The sequence below is a fragment of the Macrosteles quadrilineatus genome, unplaced genomic scaffold, assembly GCF_028750875.1.
Source record: "Macrosteles quadrilineatus isolate MER2022 unplaced genomic scaffold, UCM_ALF_1.0 Scaffold_8__2_contigs__length_117827958, whole genome shotgun sequence".
Classification (NCBI taxonomy): domain Eukaryota; kingdom Metazoa; phylum Arthropoda; class Insecta; order Hemiptera; family Cicadellidae; genus Macrosteles; species Macrosteles quadrilineatus.
Window position 1 is genome coordinate 101,585,096 of NW_026542601.1, and position 22,892 is coordinate 101,607,987.

Genomic DNA, 22,892 nt, shown 5'->3' on the forward strand with positions numbered 1-22,892 from the left:
CACAATGTGGGTGATATCTGAGGTTTCTGGGGAATAAACCTGAGATATCTGTCCATTCCTACATTTCTGTGTTGGGAGCCTCAATACATCCTGTGAATCTAATCGTATTCTGAACGAAGTGAAAATAATAATATATTTTATATGTTATAGTAATGTTAAACTTGGATTCTTTCCTTAATATTGTATACTTAAATATTAGTGCTTGAATTCCCTGCGGTTGGTTTTTTAAATCAACAATCATAATTAATTAATTATGAACTCTACAAAATTTACAAGTGTTCCTCACAAATAAATCATATTTGCCCTTCAATGACAAATCATCACCATGCCTCATTGTAACTCTTTTATTGCTGAATAACTCGATACAATTGGACCGCGGAGGCATTGGCTTCACTTGGCTTGACTCGAAAAACCTATAACAAAATTGATCTGTTGTATTTACTGGACAATAATCGTCCTTTAAGGGATGCTTGATTTTAGATAAATGGAATAAGTGTTAAGGTCACATAATTCTACAAACAAATTGTATGCAGTTTGGAATATCCAACGAGTCTTCATATCACTCCAATGGTCCTAATGCAAAGACTAAATACAAAAAATCTGCGCAAAAAATCCTATTTGGACTATTTACAATAATCTTTTCTTTCCGAAATGTTTTATTAATATGTCTATCATTTCAGAATTTGTCTAAGCTTCAACCTAAGGATTACTACTGAACGGATGAACCTTATATTTAAAGCTTGTCAGAGTAAAGTAATGATGATAGATTCCCGGCATGTAAATGGTTCCTGAAAGCTTGGTTCATGATCAGAGTGATATATTGTGTCCGGGAAATGGAAAACCAAAGCTCTTCCGCCCTTCATCTTATTTTATTGCGTCAGCCTGTGAGATTGCAAAATGTATTTGTTGTAAAAAAATCTATTATACAAAAATATTGATGTTATTATAAAAAATGTTTTAAAATATAATGAAGCAAAATTACTTATATTTTTATCGGCATCTATTATCTTTGACTAATTATACGTCCCCATCGTTCCCAAATTTCTTTGTAGAAAAAAATGATCCGCTAATTATTTACAGACTCATAGTAAGATACATTGTTACAAAAGTCACACACACCTTTGATTCCCGAGAATTTCTGGTGAACTTTGGTTACAAGGAAAGTCTCTGTGTTATAAGACTTCAAACTAGTTTTGAGAAAATATACATAAGCATGTTTTGTTAATTGAGGTGAATCAGTGTAACGATAAATGATATAAGATCCGGTGGTATGTTATGCAAAATATAACGGTAGGTAAATATTATCCTCCAAATATGAAGAAGGCTTGGCAGCAGCGGCTTTTTCACTAATTTCGGCTTCTTGGTCGGTGGCTTGAAGTTCTTCTTAGCCTTCGGAGATTTGGCCTAAGGCAGCCTGGCCTGGGTTTGGCTGCGGCTACCTTCTTGGGTGTTTTCTTCGCAGCGGTCACCTTAGGTTTTTTCTCTCCTTTCGGCTTGGCAGCAGCAGACTTTTTCACTGGCTTCTTGCCTGCAGACGCAGTCTTGTCTTCTACCTTGACAGAGAGGTTGTAAGATGGATGATGGCTGCATGATTATTACACGATGCTTACTTTCCTGTATCACTGTATGTATATATACAGTATTTAAATATTTGTTCAATCGTAAACTATTTTTTAATAATAATTTTTTTATTACTTTCACATATATGTATTGCTTTATAACAAATATGTTGTTAGTTAGAAATATATTGTACATTATTAAACTACACAGTGAATTGAACAGTTATAATCATTTGAAATATAATGTAAGGTTTTTTTTTATATTTAATTTGCAGTTCATAGATTGGGAAGTCTAAAATTAAATTTGAGAATACAAAAACTGGAATTCAACTTAAAAATATTTTTTTTTTAAAGAGTTAAACATATTTATTTATTTTGTTCAATTAGCTAAAACTGTGAATTAAATTAATCAAAATGACTTTAAATGGATAATAATTCTTTTAGGTATTTTTCTTCTTCCATATAGAAGATGTAATAAAAAACAAATATTTACTAATTATAGTTTCTACTGACCGTGTTAACTTCGCCAGTGGGTTCTACTCACTAAAAGGAACAAAAAAGTTCCTATAAACCCATGTCCGATTTTAGACCGTTTGGCTGTTTTGGGGGATTTTGTGTTTTTCTTATTTTATTAGACTTTGCTCCACAATTTATGTAATAAAAACTTAACCAATTACTTTAGAGAGTTATAGTTAAAATCATTGGAAAGAACATTAAATTTTCTATAAATCAAAGGTTTCATTCAACAATTATACCATTACATAGTCCACGTTATAACCAAAATAAAGTAAAAATGTCATTAAATTAATTAATACCTAAAAAAACTAAATACAAAAACCACTAAGGATAATAAACTTATTTGAATCTTAGATTTGTTGAGACATTTAAAATTATGTTTTGTAAAACGCATATGATATGGCTTAAAGTATGATGGTAAACCTTATGCTATATATTGGTTATAATTACATTTTATAATTTATCCTTTTACACCACAATTATACTATCGTTATTGATTTAGTTTTACATGTTGATACGACTTTGATGTTCCAGCAAGAATCCTAATGTATACGAGATAATTTAATTATTTTACATCATAAATTAACAGCTAAAGAGATGCTAAATTTGCTTCAATCATCATATATTACATAAAATGTGTTATGTAATTTACTAGTTACATAACCAATATATTTTCGTCAGATTAAATCAGTCTATTTTATATTATTAAGAATTTAAAATTATCTATTTAAGTGTTACATTAATACAAATTTCAAATTTACTCAGTGACACAAATTTACTCAGGTTCACATCATGCATATTTTAAGGTGTGCATATTAGCTTTAAAACATATGATAAAACACAGGAAGAAAAACAAAAATATAAGACAAAAATATGTCGATCCAATCTTGATTTAATTTCTATGGTCAGGGTGTATTATTATAAGTCAATGTATACTATAATTTACTAATCTATATAAATAAAATTAGAGTTTTGTCTGTACTTTGCTCAGAATTATATACTTTTAGGTTATTTTTACGTTTTATACATTAAAGAAGCAGAAACGAGTCTTATCTCTATTTCTGTCTGTCTGTCTGTCTGTCTTTCCCTTTGTCTGTAACACTCAGGATGGCATTTTACGCAATCTTCTCCGTGAAAACCAGAGTACCTATCAAGATCCAAGTCATTTTAATGTATTCACTGGATTGGCGAAAGTGTCTTTAGTGATTTAAATATAGCCTCACTACTTTGTAAATAAAATTACGGACATTCAAAAATGCAGTTTTGTGCGATTTTTGTCAAATTTTCGTTCAATTTTTATCACATAATCGTCTATGAAATAACGAACAGCTGTTGTGATCAAGATTATTTTTTCTAGCTGTCAATGATATGTTTACAAATGTTGTTTACAAATACCGCAACCATTTCGAATCACGTTTTGAAAGCAAATTCCAACCAAGTGAGATTAAAAACGTTTTACATAACGGATTTAATTAATCGCAAATGCAATAATATAGTCTAATAGTGTAACAGTAAATGAAATTAAATAACTAGACATCGTCCAAATCGGAACCAGAAATTCTTTGAGTATAAAATGTTTCTTGAGTTTTGACAACCAGAAAACTCCTACCTTGAACCACCTACCTACCAGAAGTACCTTGAATCAGTGTTGTATAGGGCTGGAAACTGAAATGATCGTCGCCAATAGCTTACAAAAAAGGTTTCCACTCATTGACGGCGCTTCAACTGCGGTTGTGTAAAGTGTAAAGTAAAATATCACAACTGCAGTGGGTGATTGTAACAGAGGTTTAAAAGAGGAAGTGCTAAACTCGCTTTTCCAATGTGTCACTTTCTGTTTCTACTCACCGTGTGATGCAATCGCTGGACCATACAGCCAATAGGCCCATAGCTCACATCTTGGGTACGTAAGCCTACATATTTATTCATAACAACCTTTTTGACGACGATCCTTGATATCGGTACTTTTCCATAGAATACATGGCCTACCTACTTAAGAAATATAATTACAAATGACCAAAACCCCAACATTGTGTGATTTTCGTCACATTTCCTTCTAATGTTAATAGATACACTAATCATTGTTTAGAGAATGCGTAATCTATTAACTAACAAAAAGTTGTTGGGGTAAGGTTGTTTTTTTTTTAAACTGACACCGATAAGTTTACGCTATAACTTTTTACGAGAAAATCCAAAAGCAAGAGATCAATAACCTCGGGACTAGATATTAATGTATTTAATTGGTCGGATGTACTATAGTTCTTAGGTAGGTTCTTACGTAGGTACTGGTTCTTTTCCTTAGAACCGTTGGTAGCTGCTAGAATCATTTTTACGTAGGTACCAACCCATCACTGTAGTTTACAAATTAGTTATCGTTGGTGTTGCACCTTATTTATTAGAGCCGTCCGTATTCAATTTAAGTGATGTCTTAACTCTGTATAAGTTTTGCTTTTTCTGTCTGGATTCCAAATCTTAGCTTACCCGGTATGCTAAGAAAATGATAACCTATTTGAGTAAAACATTTGTTGGGCAAACCATCATGAATTGTTTACGCCTTTATATTGTTTATGTATCAATAGTTCGTGGCCTTTTTTGGATTGTTGTGTGTATGTCTGTTGGTAACGCATTAATGTCCTTATTTCTCAGTGTTTCACGGAATGGACAAGAGCACCTTTGATACTGAAAATGTCAACTGGAATAAAGTGTTAAATGGTGAGGTTGAGGTAGTACTTTAAATACGTTTAAGTTAACCGATGTGGAAAGTAACTTTCAATTATAGGCCTACTTTAGGGCTACGCTTCATGGATCTATAAAACATTTTTTAGTTTAATCATTGGACATATGGACCATAACGATCCGGGTGACATTTAATTGCGAAGCATTTATTTTGGCTTGAACTGCCAGATACTGTATTTGCGAAGGTTTATATATAATAGTTTTGCCAGCATATCTGCAAATATGCAAACTAACTGCTGTTCTTAATCTTAATATAAGAAGGTTTCAACTGACTACTATAAGATCCCCGTGCGTAGAACGGGCACACAGCTAGTACATTAATAATTGAAGGTACAATCGTAATGTACGACCGTTTTTTTAAGTAGCCGTTTAGTTCAGTTCTTACAATTGAAAAGTTTCACATAACAACATTGTTTACTTTCATAGCAGTATTTTTACTCCTATTAACATGGGTAATGGACCAATGAGGTTCAAGATTTGAGAGAGAACAAGTAAAATTGTGATAAATCAAACTTCAACTATTTAGCTGTTCAGGCAAATTTAATTGTTGAGAAGTGGAATCAGTTTTTGGTACAATGTTTCGTTGCATCACTATCAGTGGCAATAGGAGGTTATTATTTACGAAAACGAAACCTCACTTGGAGGTCTTAAGTAGTGAATTTTAGTAATTAAAACAATGTCGTAGGTAAAGTAGTGTACGCAACTCGCGTAAATAGTGTTAACGACACTCGTTTTTAAGTTTTTAAGGCACTCACCAAGGCTCGTACCTCAAATTTTCTACACGTGTCGTTAAAACTATCATAACGAAATCGTTGTGTACTGTATCACAGATAGAGGATTCTTTGGGTGTAAAGAGTAGAACATGTGGAGAACTGAGAACACATCTTACGTGATTTAGCTTTTTCCAATACGCTGTGTAGAAGAGTTTCCGGCTAGTACCATAATACTCTACATTTGTGGAGACAAAAGATTGTTAAATGGCATAAATAATTTCTAAATTTGCACAAAGCAAAAGCAAAAGCATATTTTTAAACGATACAAATATTAAATTACATCTGTATGACGATAACAATGCTTTTATTATTGTTTGATTAAAAACAGAATCTGCCGACTCCTACACATATTGTACTAGAAACATATAATGTTTAATGTAACTTCATCATTTATATATTATTTGCTAATTTTATTATTGAATTCTGCGTTGTCCGAACCTATAGTGTTAGGAATGTTTCATCACCCCTCAGAAAATCAGCAATATTTAATATAGTATTTATTTTTTAATAGCATACAATAATAATGTTTAACCTCTATTTCTGTTTAAAAAAACACCAAATTTAAAATTGTATTCCATATTAACAATAATTAAGTTTATAACTATTAGGCGTATATGTAAAAGAGAGCTACATACAATCAATTAAATTAAATGTCATATAATACTTTTCAAAATCCATAACAAAAACCTAAATACAATGATTATGTGATGTATTTAAATGTATACTGTATGTGAAGATACATTTGAAGCTCTTTGAAGATTACTATTGTTGGACACACACTTTTAGTGTTCTATGAATTGGTAAGAGACATCTACATTTTATATTAGCCTCCTATCCATCTAAAAGAACTTTTCATATGGTGAACAAACTCATTATTGAAAATGTAATACAACCAGTACTGTACTGTCCATCACTTATTTTGAAGGACATTTTGGAACATTACCATAAACCTACTATCAAACCGGGACTATTTATCAGATGAATTTTGTTCATCAACATTTGTAAATACTATCAAGCTACGTTCATATTTTCGTTTTTAAAGGTTTTAATTTTAAAAATCTCACCACCCCAAATTCAGTTTAAAAAACGAAACCATTAGACCTTTAACTAATTAAATTTTATCAGATCCCATGATCAGCATGAAACCCCACCTGAGATTGATATTCAATCAATATTGTTCTATCCTGAGAAGTCTAGGCAGGTCTAATACTAACATCATTATACATCCAAATAAAATAAAAAATACTCTAATATTGTCAAATAAAAATGTATTTCTTCGTTTTATTTGTCTTTAATGTTAACCTAGAATATATAAAACTAAATGAAATGGGGCCCTTAGTGTTAAACCCACATAACATACAATTGCTATAGGAATATTAGGTTGTTTGCTATTTACACAAAAACTGAAAGAGATACGAAGTAAGTGTAAATTATAAAGTTGTTAAGAATTAAACAACCTAACCTAACCTAACCTAACCCTATAAAAATGATGTGCCACTTGACATATGTTTCTATTAAAAAATTCTAAACAATGGGAATTTGCAAATTTTCTAAAATAATTTTTTTTTGATTTTTATTATTGGAAAAAACCTTACTTGTAGCATATTACAGTAAAGCTAATTTAATAATGAGTAAGAAAATTCAACCGGAGAAGAGCTAAGTGCATTGATATAGGAAACACAAAGTATTAAAAACATATTGATTTTTCCCGAAAAAAATCGGTCGCCATTTTGAAAATAAAAAGATTCGCCAAAATATTTGTCTATTAAATACAGTTAAAATGATGTATATCATAACATATTTCGAGATTTGAGCTAGTAACCCTCAGTTTTGGCACACTCTGTATCGGAAAAAGTTTAAAACATTTTTTCGTCATTCCTTGGGTTTGATTTAGCGGAAAAATGTTATTTCGTTATTGTACGTCAAGCCGCCTTTCCGTAATCAATTTGAGACACCTTACGTGGGACACCCTGCATACCTTTTCTACTTATTAGTATGCTCAAAATTAGTTTCGTAACCTGTTATATTATGCTTTTTGAATACACCAACACATTACTTGGGTTACTCAGGGTATCTGTGTTGGATACTTCTAATAATTTAAATGAGTAATAGGCAGGTTAAAAGCATTTCAATGTAAGCTACCGTCACCTTTCAAACGGAGAGTGCTTTTAAAACCATGTTAAAGTAAACGTTTACAAGAAGTCAATACATTCCAAAACTATAAATATTGTATCATACAGATCAGTGGATTGGAAAGAGCTACTAATAAAATAAATGCCTATAAATAAATATGAATTTGTTGTAGTTTAAAATTCAGGAAGTCAGTTGGCTTACAAATTGCCTGTTCACACATTAAACTATTTATAATCCTCTACCGTAATATTATCATCAATTAAATGCTCGTTTGCACTAAAGTTGACAACTAAATGTTGACAAATGAATATTAAAAGCTAAACGTTGTCTACTAACATATGCACTTAAACAGTGGAGCAAATAGTGGAAGATGTTTTGTGGAAAACTAAATGTTGCTCTTCTCTAATTTAGAGGAAGAAGAAAAGAGTTGGCGCGGAAGTGACAAGGATGTTCAATGAAGAAGATGGAGCTGTTATTATTCCTTGAAATAGTTTTAAGATGATAGTAAGAAATGAATTGTTTAATATGATTCTACGCTCACATGAGGCCAAAACCTCTGAAAAAGTGCACATAGCTGTGTTTTCAGCTATATCGAAAAGGAAGAAGTAAATTTATTAGAGACCATTTCTTACATGAATCCCCTATTGCACAATAACAAAATCGCTTGTCACAATGTGTGTGATATCTGAGGTTTCTGGGGAATAAACCTGAGATATCTGTCCATTCCTACATTTCTGTGTTGGGAGCCTCAATACATCCTATGAAGCCAATCGTATTCTGAACGAAGTGAAAATAATAATATATTTTATATGTTATGGAAATTTTAAATTTGGCATTTGGTAAATGTTGTATACTAAAATATTAGTACTTGAATTCCCTGCGGTTGGTTTGTTTTAAATCAACAAACATAATTAATTAACTTATTGTGAACTCACAAGTTTTAGAGGTGTTCCTCACAAATAAATCATACTTCCCCTTAGTAGAAAATCAAATTCTAACCTCATTGTAACTCATTTTTTTATTATTCAATACAATTGGATTTTGGAGGTACGAGCTTGACTTGAAAAACCCTATAATAAAATTAATCTGGTGTATTTACATGTTAAGCCAGGCAATACAAATATAATCGTCTTTTAGGAGATACGTGATTTTAGATAAATGGTTTAAGTGTTAAGGTCACATAATTGTACAAACAAATTGTATGCAGTTTGGAATATCCAACGCGTCTTCATATCACTCCAATAGTCCAATGCAAGATTAGGTACAGAAAAATATGCACACAAAAAATCCTAATTGAACTGTATACAGATTGTTCCTTCCAAATGTATTGAGTATTTTATTAATACGTCTATCATATCGGAATTCGTCGAAACTACAGCCTAAGGATTACTACTGAACGGATGAACCTTATATTTAAAGCTTGACAGAGTAAAGTAATGATGATAGATTCCCGGCATGTAAATGGTTCCTGAAAGCTTGGTTCATGATCAGAGTGATATATTGTGTCAGGGAAATGGAAAACCAAAGCTCTTCCGCCCTTCGTCTTATTTTATTGAGGCAGCCTGTGAGATTGCAAAATGTATTTGTAAAAAAAATCTATTATACAAAAATGTTGATGTTATTATAAAAAATGTTATAAAATATAATGAAACGAAATTACTTATATTTGTATCGGCCCATAGGGGTATGCATCTATTATCTTTGACTAATTATACGTCCCCGTCGTTCCCAAATTTCTTTGTAAAAAAAATTATCCGCTAATTATTTACAGACACATAGTAGGGATACATCCTTACAAAAGCCGCACACACCTTTCTTTCCCGTGATTTTCTTCGGAGAACTTTGGTTACGAGGAATGTCTCTGTGTTATAAGACTTCAAACTAGTTATGAGAAAATATACATAAGTATTTTTTGTTAATTGAGGTGAATCAGTGTAACGATAAATGATATAAGATCCGGTGGTATGTTATGCAAAATATAACGGTAGGTAAATATTATCCTCCAAATATGAAGAAGGCTTTGCATCAGCGGTCTTTTGCGCTAATTTCGGCTTCTTAGTCGGTGGCTTGAAGACCTTCTTAGCCTTCGGAGATTTGGCTGCCTTAGTGGCCTGGGTTTGGCTCATCGATGTATAATAACTCGATGTATAATAATCGATGTATAATAGTAGAGTTATTATACATCGATGGTTTGGCTGCGGCTACCTCCTTGGGTGTTTTCTTCGCAGCGGTCACCTAGGTTTTTTCTCTCCTTTCGGCTTGGCAGCAGCAGACTTTTTCACTGGCTTCTTGCCTGCAGACGCAGTCTTGTCTTCTACCTTGACAGAGAGGTTGTAAGATGGATGATGGCTGCATGATTATTACACGATGCTTACTTTCCTGTATTACTGTATGTATATACAGTATACAGTATTTAAATATTTGTTCAATCGTAAACTATTTTTGAATAATAATTTTGTTATTACTTTCACATATATGTATTGCTTTATAGCAAATATGTTGTTAGTTAGAAATACATTGTACATTATTAAACTACACAGTGAATTGAAAAGTTATAATATTTTTGAAATATAATGTAATGTTTTTTTTATATTTAATTTGCAGTTCATAGTCTTGGGAAGTCCAAAATGAAATTTGTTAATACAAAAACTGGAATTTAATTTAAAAATATTTATTTTTTCAAAGAGTTAACATATTTATTTATGTTGTTCAATGAGCTAAAACTGTGAATTAAATTAATCAAAATGACTTAAAATGGATAATAATTCTTTTAGGTATTTTTCTTCTTCCATATAGAAGATATATTCCTAAAAAAATATTTACTAATTATATAATTGAGGTATAATTTTGAGGGATAAATAACAAATTTTGAGTTAAATTAATTATTCTACAGCCACGTTAGTTAAATGTGTACACAAAATGACAACGTGTGAGTGAGTACCAAGAGATTTGTTTCCTCAGTCTTTGACCTTATTATGGGTTTCCAGACATACATCACAACAGACATTTCTCGTGCTGTTTTGATGCGCAAACAACATTGCGTATTTGACCATGGAAGACAAAACTTGTCTCCAGCTCATGTGATATTCAACGCCCGCACGACGAGTTAGAACATGTCAAAGTCTTCTGGAGATGTCACAGGGCTTGAACTAACTTGGTAAGAGAATCTGGGAGGTAAAACTAAACTAAGTTACAGCCAATGACATAACTCTAGGTTTGGTGCTTTCTTTGTCAATATCATCGATAGTATAAAATACACTTTCTAACGTAACATCTGGAACGAATTTTGTATAAAATATGATGTACAAGAAAAATTACAAAATGAAAGTAGACCTACGGTATTTTCCTTTAAACGTTCAAATTATACTTTTTGTTTCCGCTTTGTAACTATTTTAATTAAGATCCATATCAATAACAGTTATGAATACGGCTGTTTATAGAATAGTCTATGGTTGGATGCTAGGAATATCGTATTAGGCTTCAAATGTTGTTTTAATTATCTGTAACTATGTTTCTTTAGTAAAAAAATAGCGTGTTAAGTAATGTAAATACAATGAACTATTGAACAAGTAAAAATTAGAACTGTTATGTATTATATGTTATTGATTTATTTACATTGTTAAAATTTGTGACCTGACTAACAATAATAGGGGTTGGCTTTCTAACTAAACGAAATACAAGTTGTCCATTATTTTATTTTTCCTTACTGTGATAATTACATAATAAATAAAGATTCCTGACAACGATTTAAGTAGTTAGGGCAAAACATATGAACAGTTCGTGTTGTACAGTATTTTCATATATGCATAGGCACCTCATATAATTCTTACTAGTTAGCCTTTTAAGAGTTAGCCTAGCTTTAAAAAAAAGAAGACTTTTTTAAACCAAGAGTTCAAATCACATTAATTTTGTTCCTAAAACAAAAAGCTGTTGTGTAACTTTTTATGCAACAGATAAAAGATCAATAGTTGTTTCTCTTCAGTGACCTCTCGTTGCGAACTAAAGGTACAGCAGCTAGTCACTAATTTGGTTGCAACATGTTATTATAAATAAATAATCTGACATAAACTTATTGTTTACATTACTGTAACACTTTTGAACGGGTTCAAACCCAACTTAAGTTTTATGTTTATAAACAAATTTACTTATTAAAAACCATAAATGTACTGTACAAAGCACACTAACAGTGTTGTATACACACTGCGATGTGTCCTTTATGATTGATATACTATGACAATCCGTTCAATATAGACAGCTGATAGACGGATAGATAAACAGCTGATTAAGTGACGTCACATACATGTCAGCTGATCCCGTGACGTCCATATATGTCAGCTAAATCCCCGAATGACATATGTGTCAAAGTTAACTGTTTGTATACGTAAAAAATTGTAGCGTTGTTGAGGCATGGTTGAATGAAATATGTTTATTACTTTATTAAAAAACAAGTTATAATTGAATTTTATATTTGGTTAATGTTATGAAAGGAAGAGGAACAGACCTGTTGCTGCAAAACATAGTTTAAGCAATTTACTCATAAATCTTTTTGAGAATGTGTTTGTAAGTACTGTTACACCCAGTAGCATTTGAAACAATCTAGTAGTGCCTAAAGTAGGGGTAAATAACTATCAACAAAAAACTTTGTTTTAATTTACAACCATTAAACCCTTTAAGTATTGCATATAAACTTATATTGATTATACATAAATATTGTATATACATTTTATAGTATATACATTTATACACAAAAGTTATATATAATTAAATTTATTTTAAATACATTTTGTTGTTGTTGAATATTTGTAGAATTAACAAATCTTGCCTTGATTATCGTATATGAATCAATGTCATGGGTTTTCCGTTGAAAATAAATAAATAACTATACAAAAGTGATTATGAACGTGTTTACAATAAATATTGCTCAAAATCAAAAAAATATTATCCATAAATATTTAAAACACTTTCTCGTACTATTAGATTTTTATAATATATATTTACGTATCTCAAACTGAGAGAGAAAAACCTTCGAAAAAAGAAAGTCCTTACTAAGTTATGAAAATAATAAACCACTTTCACAATGAAGGCAGTAAATTGGTTCTGCAAACCACCGCAGTCAAATTAGCCTCTGGTGTTGTAAATGACCTTCTGCTTGCTCAAAATTAAAGTTCTCCAAACTCATACTGGAACCCAGTGCCTCGTGCAATAATTTTACACTTTAAAATTAGTAGTTACTGTTACATGCATGTAATGTTGATAATAATTAAACCTTATTTTTAACTGAATAACAATAAAAATACAAAATGAATGTTAAATGATGTTGTGTCATGTTAATTAACAAAGTTTTATTTTAGGCAATAAAAATGACGACAGTCAATCTTGCAAGAAGATTTGGCATTGTGAGGTTCCACAGAATATGTCGTAAATACAGAACTCAATATCAGATCCTATTGGATTCAGCTACTTTTACGTCTTTTGTCGTAATGGGGTGATGTTTCATAGTAACACATTGCAAGGACTATAAATGCATTAATATGGCTCATGAGCATGATTATGGATGTAATGGTGACTCTTTGAACGATAAAATTTGAAAATTAGTAACCAAGAGGCAGTCAACAGATAAAAAGTGGTAACCATAAGGCTAATGTTCAGTCTACATGCAAAATATAGCAACTGATTAACAATTTGTTTACAATAGCCTACTATATGAAACCTGTACAGTAATAGTTTTCAACAGTTAGTTGGTATTTGTTGAGGAAAAATACTACCCCTACTGTAATTTTAGCAATACCTCTAAATAGGTTTTGTAGGCTGCTGGGAGTGCCACTGACATAAATTCAGAAAAAGATAGAGTTTAACTTTTTTAAATTTTGTGAGTGTATCATACGTTACATAGAGTGACAAACAGAATAATAAACCAGTAGATGGTTTACTAAAACCACAGACAATGGAAACCCGTATTATATTGTCTGTGCTAAAACATTTTAAACAAAGCACAAGCACCCCAGTGGCGTTGAGGAGCTGGGAACTCTATGAATGAATATTCCTCCATGCCTTCGTTGGAAGAATAATCGTGGGCGGTCTAAGACTGCTTCTAGACTAGAAAACCCTAGGCACGTTATAATATCATTCCAGCAGGAACGCAAGAACAAAATCAAAATAATATCAGAGAAAACATTTTGATTATCCTTTAGCCAAACATCTTGCCGAAGGAGGGTTCATCAGGATGCCGAGTTTTAAAGGATATAAATACTTTATTTAAAGGATAGTGCCCATTAAAGTGGTTTAAATACCTGTAATACTGATAATCCAAATGGTTGTGTTACAACTAGTTTCGGATCACAATGGAGCCTTCTTCAGGTTTTCCTAAGGACACTGCTGATTCTTCTGAAGTTGGTCTAAGTTCATAAATATTTACAAATCGTAGAACACATTTTACGTCTAGACGTAAACTCCCGTCGGTCACGTCTTCAAATCTATGCATAGTCATGCATGTTGTGTATTTTAAATGTCTTTTATGTTTTGTGCTTGACTTTTTTTTTGTTTATGCCGAACATTTACGTCTTATTTTTCGTTCACTCTATTAGTACAATATGTAGTTTTATTTAAAATTCATTGTATTATATAAATTTGGTTAATATAACCTTTCGTCGATCAATCCTATATTTTTAGTGGATGACTAGTTTGGATTTTCAACCCCACTTCTAATTAATTTTCTTGACAAAAATAATAAATGAGTTCCGTTCTCAAATATAAATCATACACGAGGACACATTTACTTTTCAATATTTAAAAACACGCTAGGCCGCCCAGGAACAGATCCAAAATTCATTAGTATTGCTAAAATGTATACAGAACCACCTTCAGTAACTATTAAGCTGACTGGACGACTCATAAGGTTTATATTAATAGAATTGGTAAGGTTTTCCCCCATTTAAATAAGGAAATTGATCCGTAAAACAAATAAGGTACACCCATTAACTATTGATCAACAAAACTACATTTAGTTTCAAAGCAACGCCTTATATTATTTCAGTACATAACCATAAGTAATCAAACTAAATGCATTGCATTTAAAAAAAAAAATATTAAACTATCACTAGTATTTTTATTTGTAAAAAATCTGATTTAATATTAGCTATAATGTTATTATTTAATAAATAGATAACCGTAACAAATATTTATGATTTCATCGATATCTATAATGGCACTTTTTATTGTACAAAATTCATATAAATAAATCGTCTTCTTAAAAAAAGATATATTATTAGCACGTATACTTACAACTATAAGCCAATGACAAATATTCGTAGAGTTTAAAGTTAGATAAATGGAATGTAAACAAACGTTTGCAATAATGACAAATATCTGCAGTAACAGAACAGTTAGTGACGTGCTTTAACCGTGGAAGGTTCAGTTTCAAATCCCGTGATGTTTCTTGTTATATTATGTTTAGTGTTTAATTTGTCTTTGGTAGTTGGTCATTACGGAAAAGAAGATGAACTCCGCGTTGGTCCTACACCCGTTGTTTTGTGGAACGGCAAGATGAATTCTTGTGAATCAGACGAAATAACAGTTGCAACTACGACTATAAAAAGTGAAACATCGTTGTCTTCTGCTTACATTAAGTGTTTAAAGTGGAAATCCAAAAGGTTTTTGAACGCAATCAAATGTGTGTTTATTGGTAAAAGTGTTTGTAAAAGTAAACTGGTCGACATGGCTTGCAAGATGATCGCTGAAGACAAGAAATTACAACGGGGCTACCATGCAGTGGGGTTTGGCGAAGGTGGGTTGTATTTGAGAGCAGTAGCACAAAAATGCTCTGACCCTCCTATCTTTAATCTGATAACCCTAGGAACCCAACACCAAGGAAAGTTTGGCAAAGCCGAAGATGACAAGTTCTTAGCAGACATAAATAATGAAGATAAAAATAACCCTAATGAACTCTACAGGACAAACCTCATCAAACTTAAAAACCTAGTACTTTACCGATTTCAATTTGACTCACAGATTGATCCACCAGAATCTTCATGGTTTGGGTTTTACGGAAAGGATTATGAACTAAGATCAATGGTCGATTCGGAATTGTACAAAGAGGACAGAATAGGGCTGAAAACCTTGAATGAGGGTAATAGGATTCATACAATAGAAGGAATGGGTGTACATCTTCAGGTTTTAGAAAACCTGTTCATGAAAAGCATAGTGAAACCATATTTGACTGAGAACTACTGGGTGGACACTGACAAGAAGTCCCCATCGTAAAGAAGAAAATTTATTTGGAGTAAGCTTATAATTATATTGACACTATTAATGTCTCCAGACAAGCTATTAGTTTTTGGGTTACTGCGTTCTGATATTTGCGGTTCTCAGTTTATACATACATTTTTAATATTTGTACAGAACGCTTATTCTGATAATTTTATAAAAATTTTTTTTCTCTGTCGTGTTATTCGTTTCTCCTATATAGTTGTACAACGCATATAAAAATACATATTAGTTAAATCCAATATTTTTAGCTAATGTCAAATATATGGAATATTAATACATAATTAGGGAACATTTAAAATAAAATGTATTAAAAACTCAATATTTTTATGCTTTTTATTTTACTAACAATAAAATTCAAAATTATGATTTAGCTGCTAAGTCTTTTTTATCACCAATTTTCTTAGAATGTATTTTTTACAAATGCCCTTTACAGCCCTTGAATAAGCAATAAATAATCGTAGGTTGTTATTGATTTTTAATTCTTTCAAAATACTTTAGTTTTATATTTTTATTTAAATTTAAACTTTTTAGTGATTTCTTTTTGTAAATCTTTATTTTACACTATTATTAATAAGTTCTATAAAATCAATTATAGGATACTAGCAAAGTGCCCGTTCTTCGTACGGGGTTGGCGTATACGTATAAAATGCTTATTGTAGTTATACCTGTGCTTTGCGTTTGCAATGGGGCAGGATAAGGTCTGAGAACATTTGGTTCTTTATATTATGGCATGCTATAGTATACATCTAGCATAGCCATACTGTTCTACCGCTGCACCTAAACAAAAATGAAAAGGTAACTTATCAAACATTCGAAGAATATCAAGAGTTATTTATTAAATTAAAAACATAAAAATAACTGTAAACAGTCCTACTCTGACAGTTCTCATTGCGTATCACAGTTTTTTGATGATGCTTACTTAAAATTATTAGAACACTGATTTTAGTATTACCTTAAATACTCCTTCCGCAGCAAACCTGCCTACTTAGCTAATTTCCATTTTTGAATAGATTTTTCTCAAAATCTATTTAAATGACATTAGGTTTAAGGAGTAACTAGGTTTGCTGCCACAAAGAATCTAAAAAAGTGTGTTTTTTTAGTAAAATATTAAAGCCTATATACAAATTTAAAGCGAATGGTGTGTTTGGCCTCTGGGCACACCAAAAAAGAAAAAGTAAATTGGTCCCGGGCCTAGGTCTTACCGTGCCACACACGGTAATAACATTGACTATATGGTTTAAAGTCAATGGTAATAGCTTAATATAGTAATTAGATAAAATTAAGTTTTCATGTGGTTAAACATAACCTCGAAACATACTTCTTACTTATTCTGTAAAATAACTCCACATAGTTTATATAATAGCATTTACGGTACTATTTGGATTCACTCACAAAACAATTAAGATGTGAAAAAACTAACCAAGTTGACGTCCAAAAGTTTTGACTCCTGGAATAATCCACAAATTAAATATGCTATTTATTTACCTATGAATAAACGCTACATTAGTAGGGTTCACTGACTTTGATAAATTTTGTTGCTGTTATCTACCTTCAACATTTGACAAATAGAAGGCAGCAAAAGTATGTCACAAGTGTTACCAATTGGAGTGATTAATGGCAAACATCAAACCTATTTTCGTCATCAATTGACTAGGTATTTACCTATGACCTTCATGTTTAGGTTTAGTGATGGATTTACTTCAGCAACACTGCTGCTAAACACATACCGTGCTTGTAGAATTACAGCATTACTGCTGCAGGATCAAGCATGCCTATATATTTTTTATTTTTTTTTTATAATGGTATCCTGGGTAGGCTACATACTATTTTCGTGGCTTATAAGTTTTGTCCTTCAAGTTAATTATACAGAGTGTCACAAAGATGCGTAACGATCTCTGCAGAACCACATTATAAAGTACACACAATATTTATATACAATAAATAGCGGTCTCAAGGTAGTTCACGAATTTGGTGTTTTTCTTTTATCACATTGCATATACTGTACCTCATTATCTTATCATCTGCATAACGGCCTACCCCTGCATAATTAAACCCTTTAAAAAACATCCCCAGTTTGTGGCGGGGGTGAAAAATCCTTAGTTAAAAAATAGTCTCTACTGGCGTGTTCAAGGGATTCCGTGTGTGATTCCTGATACGTTTGCGTGTGAGGTTGAATACGTGATTTTTACAGTATTCGCATAATTTTTTTAAAATAATGAACATACCTATAATAAATCAAGATAAGATTAAGTTATCTCTTTATAATTTGTCCTGTGCAAATATGTTTGTTAGGTGTACAAAAGAGCCATGTGGCCTTAACATTGCCTAGAAAATTAAGATTTTTCAATTACATAGGTAATCTTTCTTTTAATTTCAATGTTTTAATTTTCCAAATGACCCTAACCCTAGAAACTTAATGTCGTCTGTTTATTTTCCAAATAGTAATGTAAAATAAATTAACACTGTTACTACAGAGTGGCTCAAAAGTAACTAGCAGTCTAACTTTTTAACCATTTGAGATATTTGAAATGGTTTGCTGCAACCTTCTTAGGGGGACTACAACAATGATGGTTATTTTTTTAAACTTTTGCCCTTCAGTGGTAGGGACTAGGCTCAAAATTTTCAAACGGGAAGTATAGTTAACTCAAGTATTATTTTACATGTATTGATAAAATTAAACAATTTACATAAATAAAACAAAAGACGGACAAAAAATAACAAAATGGCACTCTAAAACAATTCAAACCCAATCAAACATGAGCCTTCTAGAACCAACCGTCTAGTAAATAACTTGCATCCTCCTTAGCTTATTAACAATTTGAGATAATGAAATCAGTTTGCGGAAACCTTCTTCGATACAAGGGGCTACATTGTTAATGGTTAATTTTAAAAATCTTACCCTAGGGTTAGAGGGTACGCTGATGTGAAAGTCCACTATAATTTCCGCTTTAACATTTTGAGCTACCCCCTACCCCAACTACCCCTATATTTAAGATTAATAAAAATAACCATCATAATTGTAGACCCTCATATCTAAGGAGGTTGAAACAAACTGATTTTAAATATCTCAAATAAATAATAATAATAATAATAATAAAAAAAAAAAAAAAAAAAAAAAAAAAAAAAAAAAACTAAGGGGGTGCAAGTTATTTTTTACCCGACCTCTTGGTTTTTTGGATTTATATAGTTTTTGGGTCCATTTCATTATTAGTAGTCCAATTCTTATTTATTTATGTAAATTGCTTAGTTTTGTCATGACCTGTAAAATATTACCAAAGTCGACTATACTTTCTATTTAAAAATCTTTAGCTAGCCCCTACCTCCACTTACCCAACCTAAGGGCAACATTTTTAAATTAATTATTATTATGCCGTTCCATGGGTATTAGTTTATTCAGTGTTGCCTTGGCAACATTTAAAAAATAACATTGTAGCCCCTCATATCTAAGAAGACCAACCGATTTCAAATGTCTCAAATGGTTAAAAATTAAAACAGGTTTGTAAGTTGCTTTTCACTCACCCTGTATAACATATCAGCAGATAGTTTATTTACTTCACATCGGATTTCCGCTGCAGTGTAGGACAATGTGTCACATATGGTTGGACGGTATTGTTATAACCTTCTTTCCTGTGTTATATCATAGTGATTTACAACTGGTAAAATATACACGTTTCAGTATTTCACGATACATAAACAGATGTGTATTGAGAATTTTGTTATTATTTATTTTGATACCACTTCAACCTCATATTAAATTAAATTTATACCAACTTACAACTATGAACAGTGGCTAACTTACTCAGCAGTTCAGGGGCTACAAAATGGAATTAAGTTCAATTATATTCATTGAAAGAGGTATAGGTTGTATGTTAAATAAAACATAACTGTCTAAACAATAAAACCAACGTTAGTCCGAATTGATTACGTACAATCAAGCTCTCTAATAAAATAGCTTGCGCTCAAAGAGACAAACACAAAGCACCTTTCATATTACTCACTTCACTGTGTTTCCCAAACTATTCCGGAGTCGAACCACTTTAGCTAAGATTGTAGGATGCTTCGATCTGATGACTTAAGGGAAACGAGGAGGTTACTTATAAAGTTCCATACGAAAGAATGTATGAAATTTTAACATCAATGCAATATATCTCAAAATACTTCCTACACATCATCAATAGTAAGGTTTGTACAATGTATACATAAAAATATACTTCCTATTTGGTTTCGCGTTTATAGAAATTCTTTTTTTCTATAGACGTTGTTGTCATTAGCCTATTTTGCTTTAACACGATCAAATTATCGCTTAGCGTACCTACTTCAAATGATGACAAATTTAAAGAAATTTGGAATTCCAATCAGCTCATGGAAGAGACATAAGTGATGAACACAATATTGATCAATGGTGATCAGCAATCCGATAAACATCCTTTTTTACCTACGTAATTTCCATTGAATTTTAATGTTGACAGAAAAAAACTAACGTTGACTAAATTTGACGTTAACTTATTGTATGGTAAAAAGTACTGTTGACGCATTGGTCTACAAATTATAGAGATGTATACATTGACTCAACCTTTTGGGGTATTATTTTCTTTACGTGTGAATGCTGAGTTCATGTTGGTTAAATTTTGAATAATATACCAAGTTTAAAATGAGTTGGTTACAGCAGTTGGGCAAACATAAATACTTTTTCCTGTGGAGATAAGTAATGGGACAACTCTGTTCAAGTATTGTATCGTGTTGCTTTGTTAGGTTCTTTGTCACTTCAATCAACTGTACTTTATTCATCTGTGTTTTATGTAAGTAAACGGCCGAAATCCTGGTATTGTTACTATCTAACGTTGACCTGTCGTTAGAAATCATCATTAATTGATATCCCAATGGCAAAATCTGGGTCTGGCAATGATCTTGCTTGGAATCAAACAAGAGATATTCAAATTTGAAGGCGAACACTATAACCTATAATTTAACTATAGTTCTACCACTAAAGAGATTCTAGTACTTTACTGGAATCCAATTGGTATAGTCAATTATTTGAATACCTTAATTGAAAAACAAGAGTAGGGACATAGTTGAATTATAAATATTGTTTGTGATACATTTTTTAATGTGAATTTATTCTTACACCCAAAATTAAAAATCTCAAAATCATTATTTCAGTGGTTGAGTGCGTAATATTAAAACATTGGTTTAAATTTTTCACTAACGACGGTGTCCTTAGTCTGGATGTCATCCCTGAGTTAAGTACGTGTGTGACGTAAAAGTTATTCATGGAAAAATTGAAGTGTTATTAAGGAATATTAACAACTCCGTTATGTCAATCCAACGGAGTTTCGGTTTTAAGATTCATTTTTGTTCCTATGACCCAGGGTTGCTTTTAAATTCATAAAACAACTATTTAAAGCTAAATAAGGTAACTTGAGTACCATTTTATTTTGGAAAAACTTAACTATGTATAGAAATATATTAATGCATCTACCATTTAATTTACCTTAGACTTCTTAGACTTTTTAGAAAGGCAAACATTTTCCATGTTGAGCCTTTAATTTTGTAAGCTAATCTGAAGGTTTCTTCGATTAAATGAGTTAAGTAATGATTACACATTTGCATCTGATGTCAGTCTACTAGTTATTAATTATTATACATAATATTTGACCTAAACTAGTTTATAATTCAATTTTCTTATTAATTGCCTCATAGACTTATTAAAATATATTAACAAGAAACATTAAACCTGGCAAGCACTGGTATCAAAAACCCATTAAGTGCTTCGCCAAGGAAACAAAGTCACACACCATTAACACTGTCAACAATAGATGTATTACCAAGGGGCACTTAGCTTCTGACTTGATCAAACTAACTATAATACTAAGTCAATAAATTCTCTCGTCTAAAATAAACATGATATTAATTCCAGTCCAAATACATAGTTAACTTTTGTGATTTCGTTTGCAATTTTTATATAAATTTTATCACACCCACTTGAATATTTTAAATTGTTTCTAATACTCATAATACTTGTAAAATAAATTGCCTATTTCTACCTATCAATACCTGAATTTTTAACTTTTTAACTTCAAAGAAAAAAAAAATTAAACATAAATATTTAGCTTATGTCAGTAGTTATGCCAGACTTACAGAATTTAATAAAGTATCCGAAACGATATAATATAATTACCAGACTGAAGCACCGAACTACTAAATTCTCTTTCGTAGTATTGTGAAATACAGTATAATTCGTCTTTGAAGAGTGCTTTATTTCCGGTTAGCCTCTATCGGTTCATTGACGGTGGTTTACCGTTTCCGGTTAGTCTTTGAAGAGCATTGACTGTGGTTAGTAGCCATTTTCTGAGTTTATTTCATAATGCGCGTTTTTAAGAATCCTAGGAGGCTTGCAGCCATCTTCGAAAATTTTAAACAGCTGCTGAAGAGTTATTTATCGTCCAAAAATATGTTTTCAAACGCCAGAGTGATTATAATTTTAATATTTTGTATACTGTGGGATTAGAAATTTTCTTTGTAGTTCTTTAATTGTTTTATGAGTTAGAACGTCTAGGCTCCAAGGACTCTAAAAGCAATATGAAAAGCAGTAGTTTGCAAATACAATGGTCGATGAGTAAAATTTGTTTGGAATGGGGTACGCTACATTAAGTTTTGATCTAAACGTACACTCTATAATCATACCTAGAATGGGGTGGATAAATACCCTTAATTTATCTGTGGCCATTCTAAAGGGATGACAGACCTATTAGTGAATATTTTAAATCGACGATACAAAAAAAATCAGTGTCATAAGTTTGTACAATAGTACATGCTGTACTTAAATTAAATATTTTTGTATTTGAGAAGGGATTTAATAGTCATCTTCATTGATTCAAAATAATTAATTGCTTACCTTTCTTTATAGCATGGC

The 22,892-nt window shown here is 31.4% G+C and overlaps 2 protein-coding genes across 2 annotated transcripts; one reads left to right on the forward strand and one right to left on the reverse strand.

Moving 5' to 3' along the window:
- Positions 1 to 344: 344 nt before the first annotated feature.
- LOC129000613 (histone H1.3-like) lies at positions 345 to 10,721 on the reverse strand. The gene is made up of 4 exons (XM_054427575.1): positions 10,708 to 10,721; positions 9,950 to 10,063; positions 1,440 to 1,584; positions 345 to 413 (listed from the first exon to the last, which is right to left on the reverse strand). Exons 1-4 carry the CDS (start codon positions 10,719 to 10,721, stop codon positions 345 to 347), a joined length of 342 nt encoding a protein of 113 aa, XP_054283550.1.
- Positions 10,722 to 15,427: 4,706 nt separating this feature from the next.
- On the forward strand, positions 15,428 to 15,973 carry LOC129000614 (palmitoyl-protein thioesterase 1-like). Its single transcript, XM_054427576.1, has one exon. The coding sequence runs from the start codon at positions 15,428 to 15,430 to the stop codon at positions 15,971 to 15,973; it is 546 nt and encodes a 181-aa protein (XP_054283551.1).
- The last annotated feature ends 6,919 nt before the right edge of the window (positions 15,974 to 22,892 follow it).